The 22,166-nt window shown below is 34.4% G+C and overlaps 1 protein-coding gene across 9 annotated transcripts in view; it reads left to right on the top strand.

The window, feature by feature from the left end:
- Nucleotides 1-22,166, top strand: part of KIF20B (kinesin family member 20B) — an 85,191-nt gene that overhangs the window by 23,296 nt on the left and 39,729 nt on the right. For 7 of the 9 annotated variants that reach the window (XR_010318097.1, XM_064269590.1, XM_064269591.1 and 4 more), the window contains exons 7-18: nucleotides 425-461; nucleotides 948-1,175; nucleotides 2,249-2,360; nucleotides 3,256-3,327; nucleotides 3,414-3,560; nucleotides 6,819-6,981; nucleotides 7,525-7,812; nucleotides 11,046-11,185; nucleotides 11,448-11,586; nucleotides 12,567-12,795; nucleotides 13,477-13,529; nucleotides 16,794-16,947. Coding sequence is in view for 8 of the 9 variants with exons in the window: in XM_064269590.1 (XP_064125660.1) it covers nucleotides 425-461; nucleotides 948-1,175; nucleotides 2,249-2,360; nucleotides 3,256-3,327; nucleotides 3,414-3,560; nucleotides 6,819-6,981; nucleotides 7,525-7,812; nucleotides 11,046-11,185; nucleotides 11,448-11,586; nucleotides 12,567-12,795; nucleotides 13,477-13,529; nucleotides 16,794-16,947 (1,762 nt within the window). In the remaining variant the exon portion in view is untranslated. The remainder of the gene's footprint in view (nucleotides 1-424; nucleotides 462-947; nucleotides 1,176-2,248; nucleotides 2,361-3,255; nucleotides 3,328-3,413; nucleotides 3,561-6,818; nucleotides 6,982-7,524; nucleotides 7,813-11,045; nucleotides 11,186-11,447; nucleotides 11,587-12,566; nucleotides 12,796-13,476; nucleotides 13,530-16,793; nucleotides 16,948-22,166) is intronic. The other 2 variants (XM_064269593.1, XM_064269596.1) reach the window with 1 other exon arrangement.

Genomic DNA, 22,166 nt, shown 5'->3' with positions numbered 1-22,166 from the left:
ATTGTTTCTACTGGCAAAACTGTAAATAATTGAAATGTTCTATAATACGGGAATAATTGTTTTTTATATCTATTCAGTTATGCACCCATGAAATATTTACAAAGAATTTTTAATTATAGGGAGAAAAAGCTTATAGCACCTTAAGTGTGAAGGAAAGGAATAAAAGGAGACTTATTGAAATATTAACAGTAATTGTTTCTGGATGGCAGGGATTATGCATGATGATATTTTAGAAACATTCTTTTGTAGTTTCTGAAATTTACTATTATGAAGATGTGTTATTTAAAAAAATAAACATAAGTCATTAAGTCAAGTGGATGAAAGGTTGTGGTGTGGTTGGTGATTTATTTGAATAAATAAGTAATATCTTGGTTATTTAACCATAACTCAATATGTTTTTTTTTTTTTTAACTTTCTTGTTTAGGTTGCCGTGCATAATGGCAGTTATGATACTCTTTGTGGTAAAGTTCCTTTTCCCACTTTTCTTTAAAATATTGTTTATATGAAATACATTTGAGAGGCTTTTAATATGAGTCATTCCCAAATCGGCTGTTTCCTTTAATTACATAATGATACCTGAGCAGTGATACATGCCTATATGAAATGTTTGTCAGCATGAAGTTTTATTTGGATTGATTATTGCAGCTACCCCTTTTACTGGTTATGACTTTCATATTTTAAGAGTAGACATTTGTTTTCCTTTGTCCTTTACCTTGAAACTCAATTCGGTTCCTTAGCATATTTTCAAAAAGAAGAAGCAGCCAAACTTTATTTAATCCAAATATTATTATTTACATTTTACTTTGTTCCAAAATGTGTTTTACGTGGCTGGTCAAAGGATTAAGGATACTTAGTTTTTCAGGCCCAGCAGTCTTGATTTATTTGTCCTTTTGTCTCACTTTTAGGCAATTGCTTAATTTTGTAATTATCTTTTTTCTTTTCCCTAGGAAGTTTAATAGACTCTTTGAATACCCCCGAGTGTGAAGAATCCGTGATAAATTGTGAACAAGCTAGCTTGAATATGGATAATAATATAAAATTTTCTGTGTGGGTTTCTTTCTTTGAAATTTATAATGAATGCGTCTATGATCTGTTTGTTCCTGTATCACCCAAGTTCCAAAAGAGAAGGATGCTGCGCCTTTCCCAAGATGTAAAGGGCTATTCTTTTATAAAAGGTATACCAATGAATAGTTTTGTTTTTACTCCAAATCTCCTTTTTAGGCTTTGTCATAACTTGAAGGAAAACAAACTAGAAATTTTTATACTAATTATGAAAGTCAATAGAACAAGAGGAGTTTGCACTGTGTAAGTATGTTTTGGTGTCTTCATTAATTAACAGTTGAATATAAAGGGGTCTAGGCCAAAAAAGGTCAGCATTTGGAATCCACCAGGTGCTCCTGGGAAGGTCTGTGGGATAGCTCTCCTCTGCCCTGTAGGGTCGCTATGAGTTGGAATCAACTCAGTGGCACTGGGTTTGGTTTGGTTTTGGTTTATTTTAGTATTATCTTTGCTTGAGTACCAGTGATTGGATTTCTGGAGATGGAAAAACCTGTGTGTATTGAGAGTCACATTCTACTGCTTAGTAACAGTGTCCAGGCTTTGGAGCTCTGAAATGTTGCTGTGCTTCCACAGTGATGATTTTGAAACAAATGAAACCACTGCCCACTTTAAGAAATGCACATTAATAACATCATGACGAGTATCTGCACATGTGTATGTGTATAGGTATATTTATAACTCAAAAGTTTCAGTAACTATTCTTACTTACCCTTACTACAAGGAAGGCACTGTCATGTTTGCTGTTTTCTGTGTCCTTTTTAAAAAAAATGCTCGTTGTGACTCAGTAAATTTGATTGCATGACTCATTAATGAATTGTAACCTGCAGTGTCTCACATCTAGGTAATTTTGCAAATTTAGTCTTTACTGTATTTTGTCATCTTTCTGAGTTTCTAATTCTAAGGAATTAAAAACTTGTTTTTAATTTTCCCTTTGGCAGACTGTTGAAGAACATTTACTTTGTGTGATTATATAACATAAGTACTGGAACATCATTATAATATTCTCTTCTTCTGTACCTTCTCTTTAGTATCATATGGAAGAGCTGTGTTAACTCCATCTAGGGTGTCTTATTAAAAGAAAGATTTCATTATACGTTGTTAGGAAGAGATCTTCGAAGAGGTTACATTGCAGAACGCATCCTGTGTTTTTATGAATTGATGTGTCCTTTTTTTTTTTTTTTTTTTAAAGATCTTCAGTGGATTCAGGTATCTGATTCCAAAGAAGCATATAAACTTTTAAAAGTAGGAATAAAGAACCAGAGTGTTGCCTTCACAAAACTGAATAATGCTTCTAGTAGAAGGTAAGGTATAAGCCTGAATCACTCAGCATTCTGTGCTAATTTAAAATATAAGTAATTTTAGCTTAAGGTAGGCAATAGGTTCTCTGATATGTTAAACGAATTCATAGATATAAAAACATTCTTTAAACTGAAGAGTACTAAACACATAATAATATCAATACTATTTCTTATCCTAACATTAGTTTTATTGATTTGAGAGAAATCTCTTGGGTATTTTTACTTTCTCTTTATGTGGATGTCTAAGGTCAGTGTTTTCAAAGCTGCTTATAATGGTGTGCTTTTCTCTGGCCTTTCCTACTTACCCCCATGAACACAGACAATACATGCATACTGAGTTAGGCCATAAATCTTAAGGAGTTAAAGAAGGATATTTTAATTGGAAGGGTTTGGGGGTTGGAAAACAAAAAGATATAAATTTAAGCAGTGAGATATTTTAAATAGCTTTTCTCTTTAAGGGGAAAAAGCTTCCATATCCTAAGATCCAGATATGCCTATACATGGGTCAAATCCATGCTTTGCTCTAGGTATACATTCAAAGAAGATTAGCTACACATTATACCATTTTAATTATATGATTTTTAGAAGTAGGTTGGAAATTTATTGTAATGATTCAATCAGTAGAAATTAGAATGTCAAGAGAAGGTGCGGGTTTGAGAGACTCGGGCTAGATGACAAATAACTGGTTTTAGGCAGACAGGCATGTGAGTGACAGTGGAGTACTGGGTTGATCTTTCTGGCAGCTAGTTGGAAAATACAGTGCTGGAGCTATGGCTAAATGTTTGGGACTTAATAATTTAAGATATAAATGGAGGTTGATTTAGATGCTTGTCTCTCCTATTTAGAATGCAAACAAAAATGGAAAGATGACATTTAATCATTGTGTATTTCCTTTTAGTCACAGCATATTTACTATTAGAATATTACAGATTGAAGATTCTGAAATGCCTCGTGTAATGCGAGTCAGCGAGTAAGTTGAGCATTTTAAAAATTGTAATTATTTTGAACAGTTTTGAAGGAGTTTTAAGATAATAATTATTATTTTTGTTAATTCAGATTGTCTTTATGTGATCTTGCTGGTTCAGAACGAAGCATGAAGACCCAGAATGAAGGTGAAAGATTAAGAGAGACTGGAAATATCAACACTTCTTTATTGACCCTTGGAAAGTGTATTAATGTTTTGAAGAACAGTGAAAAGTCAAAGTAAGTGTTGCTGAAAGTAAGTGCCATTAGCATATTAAGCATGATGATATTTAAACTTTTGATTTTAGTATTTTTAGAAAGTTTTTTTTTTACTTTTTTATGTAGTACTGGTATGGATTATACTTAGTGATCTTAGATTATAAAAAGGTAGAAATAAAAAAAAATGTCAGAACAAGGTGGGAGGCCGCACATTACCTGATTTTAGAACCTATTATACTGCCACGGTAGTCAAAACAGCCTGGTGCTGGTACAACAGACACGTAGATCAGCGGAACAGAATTGAAAACCCAGACACAAATTCATTCACCTATGAGCAGTTGATATTTGACAAAGGCCCAAAGTTTGTTAAATGTGGGAAAAGGTAGTCTTTAATAAATGGTGCTTGAAGTAACTGGATATCCATCTGTTAAAAAAGTCAAATAGGACCCATAAGTCACACCATATATAAGAACTAACTCAAAATGACGCTTCCTTAAAATGGTAGAAATAGAAATACATACGATCCAGCATAAATAGTATACAAGCCATTACTAACAATGCACAAACACCAGAAGAGAAACTAGATAACTGGGAGCTCTTAAGAATCAAACACTTATGCTCATCAAAAGACTTTACCAAAAGCCTAAAAAGAGAACCTACAGATTGGGAAAAAAATGTCTGGCTATGACATATCCAATAAGGGTCTAACCTCTAAAATCTACAAGATACTGCAACGCCTCAACAAAAAAATAATCCAATTAAAAAATGGTTGAAGAATAAATAGACTCTTCACCAAGAAGACACTCAGGCAGCTAAATATTCCAATAGAAGTTGGAATGTCAAGAGAAGGAGCAGGTTGAAGAGATTTGGGCTAGGTGAAAGATAATTGGTTTTAGGCAGGCAGGTATGTGGGTGACAGTGGAACACTGGGTTGAAATATCTGGCAGCTAGTTGGAAAATACAGTGCTGGAGCTATGGCTAAATGTTTGGGACTTAATGATTTAGGATATAAATAGAGGCTGATTTAGATATTTGTCTCCTCTTTAGAATGTAAAAATCAAAAATAGGAAGATAACATTGGATCTTTGTGTAGAAATGTTCATGATCATTAGCCATTAGAGAAATGCAAATCAAAGCTACAGTGACATACCGTCTCAACCCAACAAGACTGGCACTAATCCAAAAAACAAATATAAAAAACAAATGTTAGAGAGGTTGTGAAGAGATGGGAATTCTTGTGCAGTGCTGGTGGGAATGTGTAATAGTACAAGCACTTTGGAAAACAATATGGCGCTTCCTTAAAATGCTAGAAATAGAAATACAATCTGGCAATCCCACTCTTAAGAAAATCCCAGAGAGCGGTAAGAACAAATACACAGATAGACATATGCACACCCGTGTTCATTACAGCATTATTCACAATAGCAAAAAGATGGAAACAAGCCAAATTCCTATAACAGACAAATAGATGAACAAATTATGGTATCTACACACAATGGAATGTTACGCAAAGATAAAGAACAGTGAAGAATCCCTGAAACATCTCACTACATGGATGATTCTAGAGGGCATTATGCTGAGTGAAATAAATCACTCACAAAAAGACAAATATTATAGGAGACCACTATTATAAAAACTGAAGAAAAGGTTTAAACACAGAAAAAAGCATCCTTTGATGGTTATGAGGGTGGGAAGGGAAGAAAGAGGGGAAATCATTAACTAGATAGTAGACAAGGATCAACACTGATAAAGGGAAGGACAACACACAATACAGGGGAAGTCAGCACAACTGGACGAGAGCGAAAGCAAAGAACTTTCCTGGATACATCCAAACACTTTGAGGGACAAAGTAATTGGGACCTGGGCACCATAGTTTCAGGGGACATTGAAGTCATTTGGCATAACATAGTTTATAAAGAAAATGTTCTATATCCCACTTTGATGAGGGGCATCTTGGGTCTTAAAAGCTAGCGAGCACCCATCTAAGATTCATTAATTGGTCCCATCCCATTCGGATCAAAGGAGAATGAAGAAAACCAAAGGCACAAGGAAAATACTAGCCCAAAGGACTAAAGTAGAACATGAGTCCATTGATCGTTTGTAGTTTCTGTTAAACTTGAACCAAGAAAAAAAAAAAAGGATAAAAAACGTCAGTCAACACCAGTGACGTAATCAAATAAACACAATATTTTCCATGTTGTTAGGTGCCACTGAGTCAATTTTGACTCATAGCTACCCTATGTGACAGAGTAAGAACTTCCCCATAGGGTTTTCTAAGCTGTAATCTGTATGGAAGCAGATCACCACATTTTTCTCCTGCAGAGCCTGCTGAGCTGCCAGGTAGATTAGAACCAGTAATTTTTCAGTTCACAGCAGAATACTTAACTGTTTGTGCCACTAGGTCTCCTCAATATTTTCCATAACAAATATCAAATACCAGCAGGTACTTTGGATAATAAGCTTCTCATCATGCTAATTTAGTATTTAAAACCTCTTTATTCTTCTTACTAATGCGTTGTGTGTATTCTTCTAGTTATAATAAATTTCTGCATAAATTAGCGTTTTAGGCTGGGTAAATGAGAAGTCAGCCTTCACCATTCTTAGTTAAGTTGCTTCCTGGCACCTATTGCATAATTGGAACCCTGGTGGCGCGTGGTTAAACAGCTTAGCTACTAACCAAAAGGTCGGCAGTTCAAATCCACCAGCGACTCTTTGGAAACCCTATGGGGCAGTTCTACTTTGTCCTAAAGGGTCGCTTTAAGTTGGAATTGACTTGACAGCAACAGAGGTATCACATAATTGCTCTCTAGGGAATGCAACCCAGTTAAATGTATAGTTTTCTTTACACTTGGCTTACTAATACAAATAGTTATTAGTAGTTGTTTGTTGCTGTTGAGTTGATTCTGACTCATGGCGACCATGCATGCAGAGTAGAAAGAACTACAGTCCATGGGGTTTTCAAGGCTGTGACCTTTTGGAAGGAGATTGCCAGGCCTTACTTTGGAGGTGCCTTGGGTGGGTCTGAACTGCCAACCTTTTGGTTAGTAGTCTAGTGCTTAACCGTAATGGGACACCTAGGGACCCCTATTAGCAGTGGTAGTACTATTTAAAGAACACAACATAAATAGACAGAAAAAAACTATTACAGGTGGAACTAACCACTAACCTAGAATTTAATGCCGTGGTAGCTAGATCAATTACTTCTTTGTAAAATTTATCAATGTCGTGACTTCAGGAGATTTGTTATAAATCACTTTTTCTTGAAAAATTTTCCCATAGGTTTCAACAGCACGTGCCTTTTCGGGAAAGTAAACTTACCCACTATTTTCAAAGTTTTTTTAATGGTAAAGGGAAAGTATGTATGATCGTCAACATCAGCCAGGATCATTTTGCCTATGATGAAACACTTCATGTGTTGAAGTTCTCAGCCACTGCACAAAAAGTAAGTATATTTAAACTCATGCAGAAAGTATTAAACCTCTTCGGACTATTAGACTATTAACTGTCTTTTCGTAGAATAAATAATATATTTTACACTTATTACTGTAAACCCAGGAAATAATTAAAAGTTAAAAAAGTGAATATTTGACCAAGTGGAAGGAGACAGGAAAAGATTGAAAGTTACCTCTGTGAGGATTAAAATGACCTTAGTAATAAAGGTTAGTAATGAACATCAGTTACAAAATTTGGGTGTTCTTAGAATGAACTGTCTTCTTTACCATCCATCTAGTTCATTTAGTGCTTCTGGGTATACCCTGCTAATTATAGTACTAAGCTTAAACCCAGGAAGGTAGGTTTACCTGTATTTTACATATGCAGTTAGCATTTTCTTATTGGAATGCTGATTTAAGGATGCTAGTTCCTTTTTTTTTGTATGCTTGTTTGTGTAGTTTTTTAAAATTCAAATTGTTATTCGATTTAATTATCTTTTAGCAGACAGTCCTTGCCTTTTCTGCTTTAAAAGTCACATTGGATATCTTAACAGGTTTTCGTTCCGGACACTTTAAATACATCTCTAGGAAAATCTTTTGCACCTGTCAGATCTTCTCAAGAAACGTCATTAGATGTTAATGATTCAGACAATAAAATATTAAATGTAAAAAGAACAACCATTTCATGGGAAAGTAGTCTAGAAGATCTGGTGGAAGGTGAAGATTTGGCCGAGGATCTAGAAAAAGCTGAGGAAAACCAAAATGTGGGAACTGAATTTACTGAAGAAGATCTAGATCAAACATTAGAGGAAGACAAGGCTGTCATTAGTCAAGAGAAGAGAGTATGTATTAACAACTCATACTTGTAAACTTGGTGTATTATTATTCTGAAGTTAAAGTTAACAGTTCTTTAATATAAAACCACTTAATCTGTGGGATGATACTTTGGGACCGTGTCAATATCCTGTTCCCCAGTATCCTTTCACCCAGTGATTTTAGCATATTCCACCAGTCTATAATGTGCAATTTTAAGGACAAGTGCTCAAAATGTCTACCCAATACCAGTTATCCTGACTCTTCAAAAACAGGTATTGCTTGGTAATCTGAATTTTATAATAAATGATATTTAAGAGTGGTTTTTTGAACCTCTGTCCAAATACAGTTCACACATCTATTTTAGTTGAATTAATCCTGAAATTTAGATCATGTCCATGTTACCAGTTCCCCTCATTAATTGACCATAACTACATATGTATATGTGCAGTCTTCTTACCAGTGTCCTGGGAACATGGGTAAACCTGTGTTTGTGGGTATGCTTTAATGATGTTGACACATCTCACATCATAGTGATCTTTTGGACTGTAGAAGTCCAAATTGAAATGGATAATGTGTTGTTTAAATACTGCCATTTAAATAATTTATTTAAGTGCCCCTGAAAGCCATTATTGCACCTCTGTTGTTTGGAAACAAAAACGAAAGCTTCTGATGCTATGCAAGTCCCAATTTATGTGGTCACTATGTGATTGGACCTTATTTACTTGGGCCTCTGTAATTTAGTACTTTTCTCTGAAAAAAGGAGCCATTATTAGTCCTGTTTTAGTTTGGACTCATACAAAATTGAAGTTTTTATATAATACTGATTAAATTTGAGATGTTAGTAAAATTTATGAGTTTACTAAGGAAAAATTAATACTGTAGGGTTGCTATGAGTCAGAATCGACTCGACGGCAACTGGGTTTGGGTTTTTTTTTATAGTTTATGATGAATTACATGGTATAAATTCATTCTTACTGTAACATTGACTAGATACTTTAAAAATTTCATCAAAGTTTTATCTAATATTTGACTTTTAAAAGTAGAAATGATTAGGCTTTACATAATTAGCATTTTAATTGAAGGATTGGGGCTATTAAAAATAATTAGGAAATATATTGATAATAGCATATTTATACTTAACTAGATTACCACACTAGCTTACATTAGAATAGCTAACCAGAATTTTTCTCTCAGCCAAAATGATGAAATACTAACAACAATAAAAAAAAAAACTAATCGTTAGGAATTATTAAAATTAACTTTCCAAGGTATTCCTCTTGAGATCTCTAAGTCTCTCATATCTCTCCTTCCATAATTTCTATTTTTGTCTATAAACAGTGGGAAAGTTGGTGGTTGTTTGAAACTAGAAAATTAGCAGTAAGTAGTATATAGCCATGGTAGAAACTGGAAATAAATAAGAAAAAGAAAAATTTAAAGATCTCTCTAATCTACTATTAATGCATTTTGGCTATACATTGTAACCTGATTTTCTTTATTTAAAAATAAATTATGACAAGTAGGGATTTATTGCAAGCCATCATTATTGATTATATATGTAGTAATTTACTGTTGACTACCATAATTGAACCAATCCTTGATGACTGGCCATTGAGGTGGGTTTCACTTTCCTCTGTTTAAATACAGCCACCACTACAAAACAACATTGATAATTATTCTTACAGCTAAAACATTGGGTCATGGTATGTAATTATATCTTCAGTATAGGTTCTTAGAAGCAGAATTTCTGAGCCAGGGTAGCTATAGAAATATTTTCAAATATTAAGTTGAGAAATTATAAGATTCATAGCTTTTAAAGAGGATATTGATTAATTTATTGTTAGACATTTTAATCAGAAACCTTAAGAATATCTGGCTGTTTTAAAATTTTGTTATGTTTTAGGTGGAAGTTTACATAGCAAATTAGGTTCCCATTTAACAATTTCTACACAGCTTGTTCCATAACATTGGTTACATTTTTTGTTCAGTTTGAATTAATCAGGCTTTCCTGCTCCTCCTTAGTGTCTCATCTTGGTTTTAGGGTAAATGTTGTCCATTTTGTCTCATATAGTTGATTATTTAAGGGAGCACATTATTCACGGGTGGTAGTGTTTATTTTATAATCCACTCTATAATTTGGATGAAAGGTGACCACCGGGAGTGGCTTTGGTTCCGATTTAAAAGGATATCTTAGGGCGATAGCCTTGGGGATTTCTCTAGTTTCTATTGGTCCATAAGTCTGACCTTTTTTAGGAATTTGAGTTTTGTTCTATATTTTTCTCCCTTTCTGTCCAGGACCTTCTGTTGTATCCCTGGTCAGAACGGCTGGTAGTGGTAGCCAGCAATATGTAATTCTTCTGGTCTCAGGCTATCTGGCTGTTTCCTTAATGATGTAATTAATTTTATTATGAATATATAATTGCTGTGCTAAGTATTAGTTGCTTTATTTTGTCATTGTCCATATTATTTGCTTATGTATGTGTATCAAAGGCTATAGAGTTGTTGCCCACACTTGGATAGTTAAAAGCCCAATAAAATAAATTTTTGTGGTGTCTCTCTCTGGCACTTTGGAAAGTGTTTCAGGCTGCACAGTGGTTAAATGCTTGGCTGCTAACCGAGAGGTTGGCAGTTAGAACCCACTATCTGCTCCGTGGGGGAGAGAGAAGTGGCAGTCTGCTTCTCTAAAGATTTATAGTCTTGGAAATCCTATGGAGCATTTCTACTTTGTCCTGTAGGGTTGCTATGAGTTGGAACTGACTTGAGGGCAACTGGATTTTTTTTTTTTTTTTTTTAATATACCCTTGAGTCTTAGAGTTTGACAGACCAGTTTTGAACCCCAACTTTAACATTTACCAGAGACCTGGTCTTACTTTCCCCACTTAAGATATGTGAACGTTACCAAGCTCACAGAAAATTTTATGGATTAAATGAAATTAAATATGAAACTTTCCAAAGATTTCTCAGGTAGATAATGCTCACTGCTCAAATTTATTTTCCTTTTTTCTTGGTATAACTAGATACGTGAAAGACATTCGAGTTAATATAGGTCTGTTGTTTATAAAATGTGGAAAGTTTTATTTGACTTTCCAGATTAAGAATCTTTTCAAATGCCTAATTTTTAGTTATAATAATTTTTAAAAGGATGCATAATTAAAAACAACTGAGTGAAAAGAGTAAGAATTTTATTTCTGCATATCTGCATAGTATTTCTTTTGGGATATATTTATTCTTTTATAAAAACTTTAATATATACATGTTTTAGAAACTCTTGGATTTAATTGAAGACTTGAAAAAAAAGCTGATAAATGAAAAAAAAGAAAAGTTAACATTGGAATTTAAAATTCGAGAAGAAGTTACACAGGAGTTTACTCAGTATTTGACTGAGCGGGAAGCTGACTTTAAGTAAGTTGTTTCCTTTGTGTCCTGATAAAAATTGAGAATTTTATTTACTTGTTTTATATTAAATAGTATCTGAATTAAGGAATTGATGTCCGTACAAGGTTGAAAATAGCTCTTAGAAATCTCTGTAGTAGTTCTGAATTGTATTTGGATGATTATTTGCCTTTAGTTTATAATGTGCCAGTATGTAATATTAGATGTTTAAAACAAAAACATGAAGTCGTGTTTTTGCTGTTACTTAATGGGATTAATTTGTGTTATGAAGGGAAACTCTCCTTCAGGAACGAGAAATATTGGAAGAGAATGCTGAGTGTCGTCTGGCTATCTTCAAGGATTTGGTTGGTAAATGTGACGTTCAAGAAGAACCAACGAGTGGAGGTCGTGCCCTGAAAGTTGAAACTGAAGTATGCTAACTGAATGTTAAAAAAAAACCCAGTGAGGTTTTTGGTTGTAGCATTTAGCATGCTATATAAATAGTGAAAAACAATATACTTTAGAGTTAAAAAAAAAAACAAACACAAATCTTACTATGTAGTTTTGTTATTATTAAGCCTGTTCTTTTAGCTATGTAAGCACATATAGATTAATATAGTGATTGGACTTGGAAAAATTTACACTGCTTATGTTTGTGCCTGATATTGGCATTGCTTGAGATATTAATTGTAAGTTTCCATTCCTTTTTATCCATTTAGTGGATACCCCTCCCAGATTTTTTTAAACTTGAAAAATTTTAACATGCAAGGATCTTAAGGGGTCATCTAGTGTAACTGTTCTGATTAACACAAAGAAGGGTACACAAAAAGGATTGCCCTTCCTGGGGAACTGACCATCCCCTCCTGTTGCAGAAGCATGCTTTTCTGTACACCTTGTCCACGCTGCCACTGAACCTGAAATGGGTCCGACTTTTTTGGTGGTTTTTTTTGTTTTGTTTTGTTTTTTAATCACTCACTTCAGGGGCCTGGGAAGGTGACATCTAGGCTCTTGCTGTCAAAACACCATTATGTGTCCCTGACATGGTTTGGGACTTGAACTGAGTTGTGAAAATGGAGGTTTGTTTCCTGTGCTTTTTCACCAACGTCTTTCTAAACTCAGTATGTAATTGAGCCTATTCATGAACTAAGTAATCATAATTATTCTATAATGATTTATCACAGTTAATGACATTGTTTTTATGGGAAAATATGCCTCATGCTTCATACAGCCAAAAAGGGATAATGGAACACAACATTTTCATAATTGGAGATATTTCTATGTAATTCTTTTTTTTTTAAATCTCAAGTTGTGAATTTTTTGCTGTCTGATTTTAAAACTGTCTAATGTGGTACCACACTGTAAGAGTGAAAGCCACTGTTAACATCAGGCATGTGGTTTTTGCAATTTTTAGGGAACACGTAATTGTGTAGGAATTGAAGACATTATTGATTCTCTTCAAGATGATGTCACTGATATTAAGAAACAGGCTGAAATCGCTCACTTATATATTGCATCTCTTGCTGACCCCCAGGAAGCTATTGCTTGTTTAGAACTAAAGTTTAATCAACTTAAAGCTGAATTAGCTAAGGCCAAAGAAGAATTAACCAAAACCCAAGAAAAGTTAAAAAAGAGAGAAAATGGTAAGTAAATTACATTTCCTTTATTATAAACACATAAACAGTACATTTGGTAAGTTTAAGATATTCATGTGGCTTATTTACTCCAGTGACCAGAAAATTCTTTAATCCGGGTAGCATATTTAATATTTTGCCATTTATATGACTTTTCATTAACTTAATATTAAATGTTTTTTCTTCATTTGCTGTTAATCTTTATCAGGAAATTAAGAAATCACATAGGATATATGGAATGAGTATGTGTGTATGTGTACACTCGTGTATATATATATGTATGTATATATGTAAGATTGTCACATCTGGCTTTTAAGAGAGTTACGTGAAATGCTCTATTCTTTGCCCTTTTCTGTGTGAAACAAGATGAGTGAAAAATAGTAGGTAAATGTTGCCTCTGACTATGAAGTAGACCAGAAGGACACTGGCTCCTCTCTTCCTTCACATTACTCTGGTTGTTCTTTACTATTTAGCCCTCTGAGCGGCTATTTGAAAGTGGGTTTTTCTGAAACATTACTCTCTGCTGGTAGAATTAGCAGCTGAGTGCTGTGTGCATTGAGTACTGGCCAAAATCTTCTTTCCTGAAAGTAACATTAGTGTCTACTATAACAACTTATATTCCATAGTTATTCCACTATATATTTTTTAAGATGCTTATTTTCATTATTAATTTGTTCTCTATTTTTTCAGAATCAGAAATTAATTTAAATTCATTGGCTCAAGAGCTCGAGAACTCTAATAAGGTACTATTTTAAGCTTTATTTACTTTATCTTGATAAGGAACTTAAGTAAATGAAGAGGGCATGAATGACTAGGCACATTTATTTTAAAAATAATTTTGATAGTAATAAATGAATGTGATTAATTGAAAAGCACAAGTCCTTTTCCGCTCATACCTCTTTTTGATGGTGGCCACTGTAAAATTTCTTGAATTCTTCTAGAAAAGTCTTACGTCTTGAAATGAAATTAGGCTGGAGGCAGAGAGACCAGTCAGGAGACTATGGGAAGAGTTCAGGTGATCATTGATGAAGACTTTGATTTGGGGTAATGGGCGGTGGTAGAAGGGATAAAGAGAAGAAATTGAATTGTGAAATAGGGGAGGTTAAGACCTTTGGGACTTACTTAGGGCCTGACTTTTTCCAGTAACTTAATTGCTGAACCTGCAGGCTCTCGGTACTTTTATTTGTTCATTCACTGCACACTTTTACTCTGATTACTTGATCTGGGTTTTTTTAACCTGGTCTTTGGTTTTGGGAAGGAAAATAAAAACAAGAAAAAGGAAAGCCAGAGACAGATTACTTCTGGCCACTACAACTTCAAAGAAAATGGTTGGAAATTTAACATAGTGTTATATCTCTTTCTCTAATATGTTAGCAAACCACAGTGTGTTAGCAGTTTTTAAGTAAGCAATAGTAATGAGGCCTATGAGTGGCACAGATGGTTTGTGCTGGACCACTAACCTAAGTATTGGTGGTTTGAACCCACCTCGTGGAGCCAGAGATGAAAGGCCTGAAGATCTGCTTCATTAAAAATTACAACCAAGAAAAACTTATGGAATTCGGTTCCACTCTAACACTTGGAGTCGCCATGAGTTAGATTCAACAGCCACGGGAAAAAGTAAAAAGTTAAAAAAAAAAGAATTGCTAATTTAATTAATTCTTGCCTGTAAACAAACTTTATAGATAAGTTCTAGACCCTGTTTTATCAACTAAAACATTGTGCTAAATATTCACATAAATACAGAGATAAACAAATCCATACTAATTTGGAACATAACCTGACTGTGGTGAATAACTGTTGAACTAGGGTCATTGTTCCAAAGCTTGTTTTAAAAGTAGACTCTTTCCAATGATGCAAAAGTTTTATGCTCTCTTAGCAGTTTATGTTGAATGGTGGTTCTTTATCTTATTTCCTACCCAAGCATATCCTAAGAGCAAAAAACATTCCTTTCTATTACAGTGACTTCTGGAGGATAGATTTTTGGTGAGGATTGTATAGTTTGAAGGTAGAAAAAAATCGGCCAGGTCATTCTGTTAGGTGCTAAGGGTGGAGGGGGGAGGCAATCTGAACATGTTATGTGGAATGTTTGTAAATTCTCAAGCTTTGTCAGAGTTGTGATCCATCAGTTCTCAGGATGTTGTTTATCAGTGACATCAAGGGACTAATTATGAGAAAACACGGAGGTTGTTCTTTATGACATCTTCTGTTTAGAAATGTCTTATAAAACTTTGGTTTTTTTATGCATGAAAGGGTAATTTTTTTATTACTGTTGAGAATATACACAAAAGGACATACATCAATTCAACAATTACTACATATACAGTTCAGTGACATTGATTATATTCTTTGAGTTATACGATCATTCTTGTTCTCCTTTTCTGAGTTGTTCCTCTCCAATTAACATAAATTCACTGCCCTCTAAGGCTCCTATCTAATCTTTTGAGTTGCTGTTGATCCCATATAGGTATATCTTAAAACAGCACGATGTTTAAGGCAGACATTCTTTACTAGTGAAGCTAAACTATTTAGTTTTAAGAGGATTCCAGGGAATAATTTTGGTTTAAGGTTTAAAGATTATCTCAAGAGAGTAGTTTCGGGGTTCATCTAGCCTTCATGACTACAGAAATTCTGGAGTCTGTGAGATTTTGAAATTCTGTTGTGCATTTCCCCCTTTTGATCAAAGATTCTATTGAAGAATCTTTGATCAAAATATTCAGTAACGGTAGCGGGGTACCATCCAGTTCCTCTGGTCTGATGGCAAAGGAGGCAGCTGTTCATGGAGGCAGTTAGCCACACGTTACATTTCCTCCTCCTATGCCTGACTCTTCTTCCCCTGTTCCTTTAGGTGACTAGAGACCAATTGTTGTGCCTTGGATGGCTGCTTGCAAGCTAGTTTTAACACCCCAGGCACTGCACAGTGAAGGTCAAACAGAAGCACTGAACACATTAGGCCAATTAACTGGGGTGTCCCATGAAACTATACCCCTAAACCTTTCAATCAAGGAACCAAATTCCGTGAGGTATTTGGTTGTACACAAGCAGGGTCAGCACTTTTTTTTTTTTTTTAATAACTCGTTATTTGATGACTTAAAAAGTCATCTGTATTTCCAATAGATAAAACATTTGCTGGTTTTATGATGTAAAATGGCGCTTTTTGTTTTTTATGTATTTTTTTTCCCAAAATGGATTGTTACCAGTATTCAGGGATTTAATGAGTTTTTTCCCTTAAAATATACTTTCTCTTAATTCCATTTTAGACTTGCATAGTTAACCATAGTTTCACTTTTCCTTTTTCTAAATAGGACTGCATTGTACCTTCTTTCTGCCAGCCTTTTAGGGAACATAGTCTTTACCTTAAAAAGAAAAAAATACCCGATTTAGGACTTCAGTGCTAAAGCTGTATGTTGAGTGTATATCTTTGAATATATATATGTATATGTATGTAGACTAGAAGCCAAGGTCAGACTGTTTTTCTGGGAGTTATTAGAGATGCTTCTTATGTTTAAGAGATGTTGGTTACAAAACAGATTAATTGGTGAGTTCCTAGTGTGGGAGCTCAAGGTTTTAAGTAAAAATATCTACAAGAAACAATTTTATCAAATAATGGTCTTAGTGTTTTCATACTTTTCAAAACATATTTTGAATGTGATGGAGTAAGTGGTCTTAGAGTGCTCTAGTTGTTTCCAAGTTAACCTCTAATTCACTATCAATCACTGTAGGAAGTATGAGGATGAATTTATTTTTAGGTATCAGTGTGAAACTAGAGGCTTAACTGGATTTTACAACAGGTTTTTTTTTTTTTTTTCATCTATGGTGAGTGTACAAATTAAGTTTTTTTTTTTCATTTGCCAAAGCCATCAGTTATTTTAGGGCAGGGCTTAAGAAATAACTTCGCAGATGTTTCCACAGATATGGAAAATTTTTATGATACACTATTGAAAGATAATTTGTGTACTTTTTACATGGATTGTTGCTCTCTATAAGTGAATTCATTTCTTTTACTTTAGGACAAGACTGATGCATCTTTAATAATAAACAATAAATTGACTTACACTGAAATAGTTGAAATACCTAAGGACAGCAAAACTAAAACCTCTTCAGGAAGAAAAAGATCAAATGAAAATGAACTTCTTCAACAAGATGAACCACCAGCAAAGAAAGGTACTGCTTCAGCTGCCAGCAGGAGGCCTTTAAGAAAGTTAGCTCCTAAACTAGTAAACAGAAAAATTCATATAGAAGAAAATTTACTTGTCTAAGAAAAAAACATGGGGAAATTTAAATGTCACTAATACTAGCTTTTATGCTAATAAGTTATAAACCGTCAGAGAATAGGTGTACATTAGGCCCCCTTATCTGCAGGGGATAGTCAGTGGGTGCCTGAAACTGGATAGTACCCAACCCTATGTATACTGTGTTTTGACCTATACGTGCATACTTGTGATGTAGTTTAATTTATAAATTAGGTATAGTAAGAGTTTAACAACAATAATAAATAATAAAATAGAATGATTGTAACAATATGCTGTAATAAAAGTTATGTGAATGTGGTCCCCGGGCGGGACAGAATGGGAACGCGTGAGATTTCATCATGCTGCTTATTTAACATTTTCCGACCGCAGTTGATGGAGGGTAAGTGAAACTGTGGAAAATGAAACTGTGAATAAGAGGGGGGACTACTGTGTTTAAAGCTGCCTTTAGTTGGAATTAACTCTGTGGCAATGGGTTTGGTTTTTTTTTTTGGCTTTATTTTAGTAAGTGTTTTTAGATACTGTGGATTATCACGTGTTTCTTTTGCTTGCCTATCATTATAGCTTTCACTTCTACGCTTATAATAGTTAAAATGTTACACTTCATTGTAAATAATTGTAATATCCATTTTTGCTAAAATCTCTTCACATTTTTTTTCTTCCTTTGCATTCTTATTTGGAGAAAAGGATATTTGATAGTAAGTCTTTGAGCTAATATTGCTAAAAACAAATATGCCCAATTGTTGTATTTACCACAGAATTGTTAAGAAAATGTAGAGTGTATCCTTACTCTGTACTACTATATCACTCTGTTTATGTACAGGAACATACCAACTTTTTTTTCCTGATTTAAAAGGGAAAAGATGGTATGTTACTTTGTCAGTATTCTTTAAGTTATCTCTGAGCTACTGAATATTTCTTAGGCAGGGTTTTCTAAATGAAAGTGCATTAGCTTTAGAAATCAGACTTTGCTACTTCCTACTAGCAGGTTCACCTTGAGAAATTGGATGTGTTCAGTCTTTCTTTCATCATTAGTGAAATAAAGTCATACTACCTGCACCCTGAGACTGTCAGGGTTGAATAAAATGGAGTAAGAAACCAAAATAGTAAGCACCTTGTATGCCTTCAGTAAAACAAATATTTTCAAAATTACATGTTTAAGGAATAGCATAGGCTTAGGTACGTGATTTACGGTAGTGCTTGTATGAGCTAAATGGATGAGACTAATATGCATAGTTAACCAACCAGTTGTCATCAAGTTGATTCCAACTTATGGTGACCTCGTGTGTCAGAGTAGAACTGTGCTCCATAGGGTTTTTTCATGGCTGTGACTTTTTGGAGGTAGAGCACTAAGCCTTTCTTTTGAGCCACCTCTGAGTAGACTTGAACTGCCAACCTTTTGGTTAGTAGCCAACCACGTTAACTGTTTGACCACTCAGGGACTCCACTGTGAATAGTTAGAATGGTTAGCCTTCTGTTATCTATTGAAGAAGGGTACATTATCTAATGGGAGGATACCTTGCTTTGATTTTCATAGCACCGTTCCTTTCATTGAAGGAGCTCTGGTGGCACAGTGGTTAAAGCACTTGGCTGCCAACCAAAAGATCGGTTGCTCGAACACACCAGCAGCTCTACTGGAGAAAGATGTAGCAGTCTGCTGTAAAGATTACAGCCTTGGGAACCCTATGGGGCAGTTCTACTCTGTCCTGTTGGATCACTGTGAGTTGGAATTGATTCCACAGCAGCAAGTGGTTCCTTTCTTCCAACTTGGTCTGTGCTGTGCCATGGAGTAATTGTGATTGTAGGATCAGTAGATCACCTAGGTAAGTAGAAGTGTGCAGGAGCAAATAATCTACACAGTATGCCTTTTTTTAGGCCTAATCCTAAAAGTACCCCATTTATGAAGAAAAAGATTGTGAAAGTACTATAGTTTTTAGCTATAAATAATTTGGGTGTGGGTGAGTTAAAGGCAGTTTAGGTAACATAACAAAGTACTTTTTTCTACTATAATTCACAGTCACTTTGAATGGCTAATTCTTGATTATCCATGTTGTTCGAGACTATGTTATTGTCACCTGCTGTCAAGTTGGCCCTGACTCATGGTGACCCCATGCTATAGGGATTACATAAGGTATCAAATGAAAACTACTCTTCCTCCTTGCTAAATCACTTCTTAAAAATCTGTGGAACAATTTGACTTCTGTAACTGTTAGGATAGGGTCAAGGGGTTGGTATTTGCATAGAATCCACATTTCCTGTTATTTACAAGGAATGCAAGGCTTTTTTCCTCATGAAAGTGAATTTGTTTGAGGTCACTGTATTTATACTTTGGGGAAGCTGTCACCATGTAAATTGTCCTAGAAATAAGCCTTCAGATAGCATTGGAGATATAAAGCAATCTGCTTACCTCTGATTTCTCAATCAAAACTATAATTCTTTATAACATAATATGTGTATGCAGAAGAAGGAGAGGTTGAAAGTAGTGTAAATATCCAGTTAAAGTGTTAACTGCATTCTCTTCTGTTTATGTTTACCTTTTATAAGTTAACTTTACTCTAGATATGGAGAAAATCCTTTTCCCAATATTATTGCTGGGCTAGTAGTTTTATTTCTCCCTGGCAAGGCTGTCCTGAATATGTTCTACAGATTTTTTATTTAAAACTTAATGAAAGAACGGTATGAATATCTGAAAAAGAAAAGCAGGTACAAAAGCAAATCACCTAATTTGCATTATATGTTATGATAATACTAGTTGCTAAAATTAAGAGAACAACCTTGATCACAGAAGTTATACATACTATATAGATACAATAATCCCAGAAGTGAATACAGAAAGAATAAAATTTCAGCCTTTTCTATTCACTTCTGGGATTACTGTATCTATATAGTATGTATAACTCAAATCTCAAGGTACTCAGTCTGTTTGCAGGCTCTGTTGTCACTTTTAACTGACACAGATTTTTTTTCAACTTGTCTTTTTAAAGAGCAAGAGGATATTTTTGAACATTTTTAAGTTATGAAAAATAATTCAACACTATTATCATCATATTTAGCTTTTTGTCAATTAGTCATTTCTACTGATGAAGTCTTCTGTATGAAATAGGATCATAAATAGAAACTTTAGTTGAAAGAAAAGTAGAAGTCCGAACCAGTGAATACATTGGGCTATACCACTTTGGGGTGACCAGCTACGACTTTGGTAAGATGCTAGGAGACAATTTATGTATCTAATGAAAAATAGTATATAAGTTGAAGATTATTTTTTTAAAAATCCATGAGTAGGTGGTCAAATTTGTTGTCAAAGTAAGAGGGGCAAATCTTTTTAAGTTAAAGATTCCAGAATAGCTGGAATTCTTACATTAAACTGATGGTCTTGAGGAAATAAGTTAGGAAAATGTAACTGCTATTATTTGAAAAGGTTTAAAAAATAAATTCAGCAGCTGTTGAGAATGTGAGGCTATGCAGCAGAAACCCGTTGCCGTTGAGTCAATTCTGATTCTTAGTGATCCTATATAGGACAGAGTAGAACTGTCCCATAGGGTTTCCAAGGAGCAGCTAGAGGTCTTAATCTTTGCGCCTTCAGGGCCCTATACAGTAGAAGTGACACCGTATTTCCCCTCACCTCTTTGAAACTGGAGAGACAATATAAATTATAGATAAGAAAGCCTTGTCCAATGAGCATTTAAAATTAGACTGTATTAAAATAAAGACAGCCTTAGGACCCCATAATAAGAATTACATAATTACAGCTACCCAAGAGCATTTAGACAATTGGGTGAAGCAAAAGATGTGGATTGTATTTGGAAAATAAAATTGTACAAAAACTTATTTTTGCATATTTACTACTAGAAGGCAAAATTGAATAAATTAACTGAATGAAGTGGAGAGATGAGATTCTCAGGTTATATAGTGATTTCTTTTTGGGGAGGCATACACCCACTGGGCACAACTCATCATCTTGTGAGAGTGGGAGGGTTTTAAATTTATCAAAAGGGGTCATGGGATTAAAAATCTTAAGAACAAATAATCACTTCGTGTTTTTTTCCCACATTATATAATTGTACCTGAAGGACCTTTCATAAATGTTTATGCTCTTCCTTTATTTTGCTTACAACTTCAACAGAGATTAGTATATAGGAAGGTAGAAACTTACATGTTTGTATATAAGATGATAAAACCAAAACCAAACCCACTGCCGTTGAGTCGATTCCGACTCATAGCGACCCTATAGAACAGAGTAGAACTGCGCCGTAGAGTTTCCAAGGAGCATCTGGTGGATTTGAACTGCTGACCTTTTGGTTAGCACCCATAGCTTTTAACCACTGCACCACTAGGGTTACCATATGGGATGATAGATTTCTCCAAAGTTTAAAGAGCTTTTTATGATCTCAAAAATGGTGGCTTCTTCATGGAACAGATTCATTCCATGTGTATTCCATGGGTTACTGTCATCTCCCAACTAGAGTGCACAGGTTTTTCAAAGATTTGAATCTCATACTTACATGAGGTTTGACGTTTGACTTTTACAGAATGATTATATGTAGCAGGGCCACCTGATAAAGGCTTCGTAATGAAGCAGACAAGTAGGTTTAGATCCCAGAAGTGGTTATGAAGGTAACTGTCCACTTCTCCCAGAAAATTTTCAAAAATAATTGCTTAATGCCGTAATTCTCAAAATGTTTGTACAACCCACCTCAGACTTACCAAGTCAGTAATTTTGTGGATGGGTCCCGGGAGTCTATATTTCAATAAGGCCCTTGAATGATTTTTTCTGTCCGATAGAACTTGGGAATCGCTGTTGTAAAAAGATGTTATAGAAGAGAGGACCTTACATTTTTAAACGTGAAGTAACATTAAAGTTACCAAGTTAATACAGCTGGTGTATATCTCATTAAGAATTTGTATATATCTAGAACTAAAATTGGTTTCTGATTGCTGAAATTAAATAAGTGTTTTCTGGTACAATGATGTGTCTTAGAGGTGGGAAAGGATATATGTGTTGTAGCTAAATTAAAAAAAATATTTTATTTAGATATATTTTTTTCAGGGCATATAAAGATAAGACAGAGGGAGTTTGCCGTCAGGAAGTTTGGAATCTAGTAGGTGAAAGAAAGACATTATATTGCTATATAA

This window comes from Loxodonta africana, chromosome 16, assembly GCF_030014295.1.
Source record: "Loxodonta africana isolate mLoxAfr1 chromosome 16, mLoxAfr1.hap2, whole genome shotgun sequence".
NCBI lineage: Eukaryota > Metazoa > Chordata > Mammalia > Proboscidea > Elephantidae > Loxodonta > Loxodonta africana.
The sequence above is the reverse complement of the archived record's forward strand: the minus strand, read 5'-3'. Positions and strand labels throughout refer to the sequence as shown.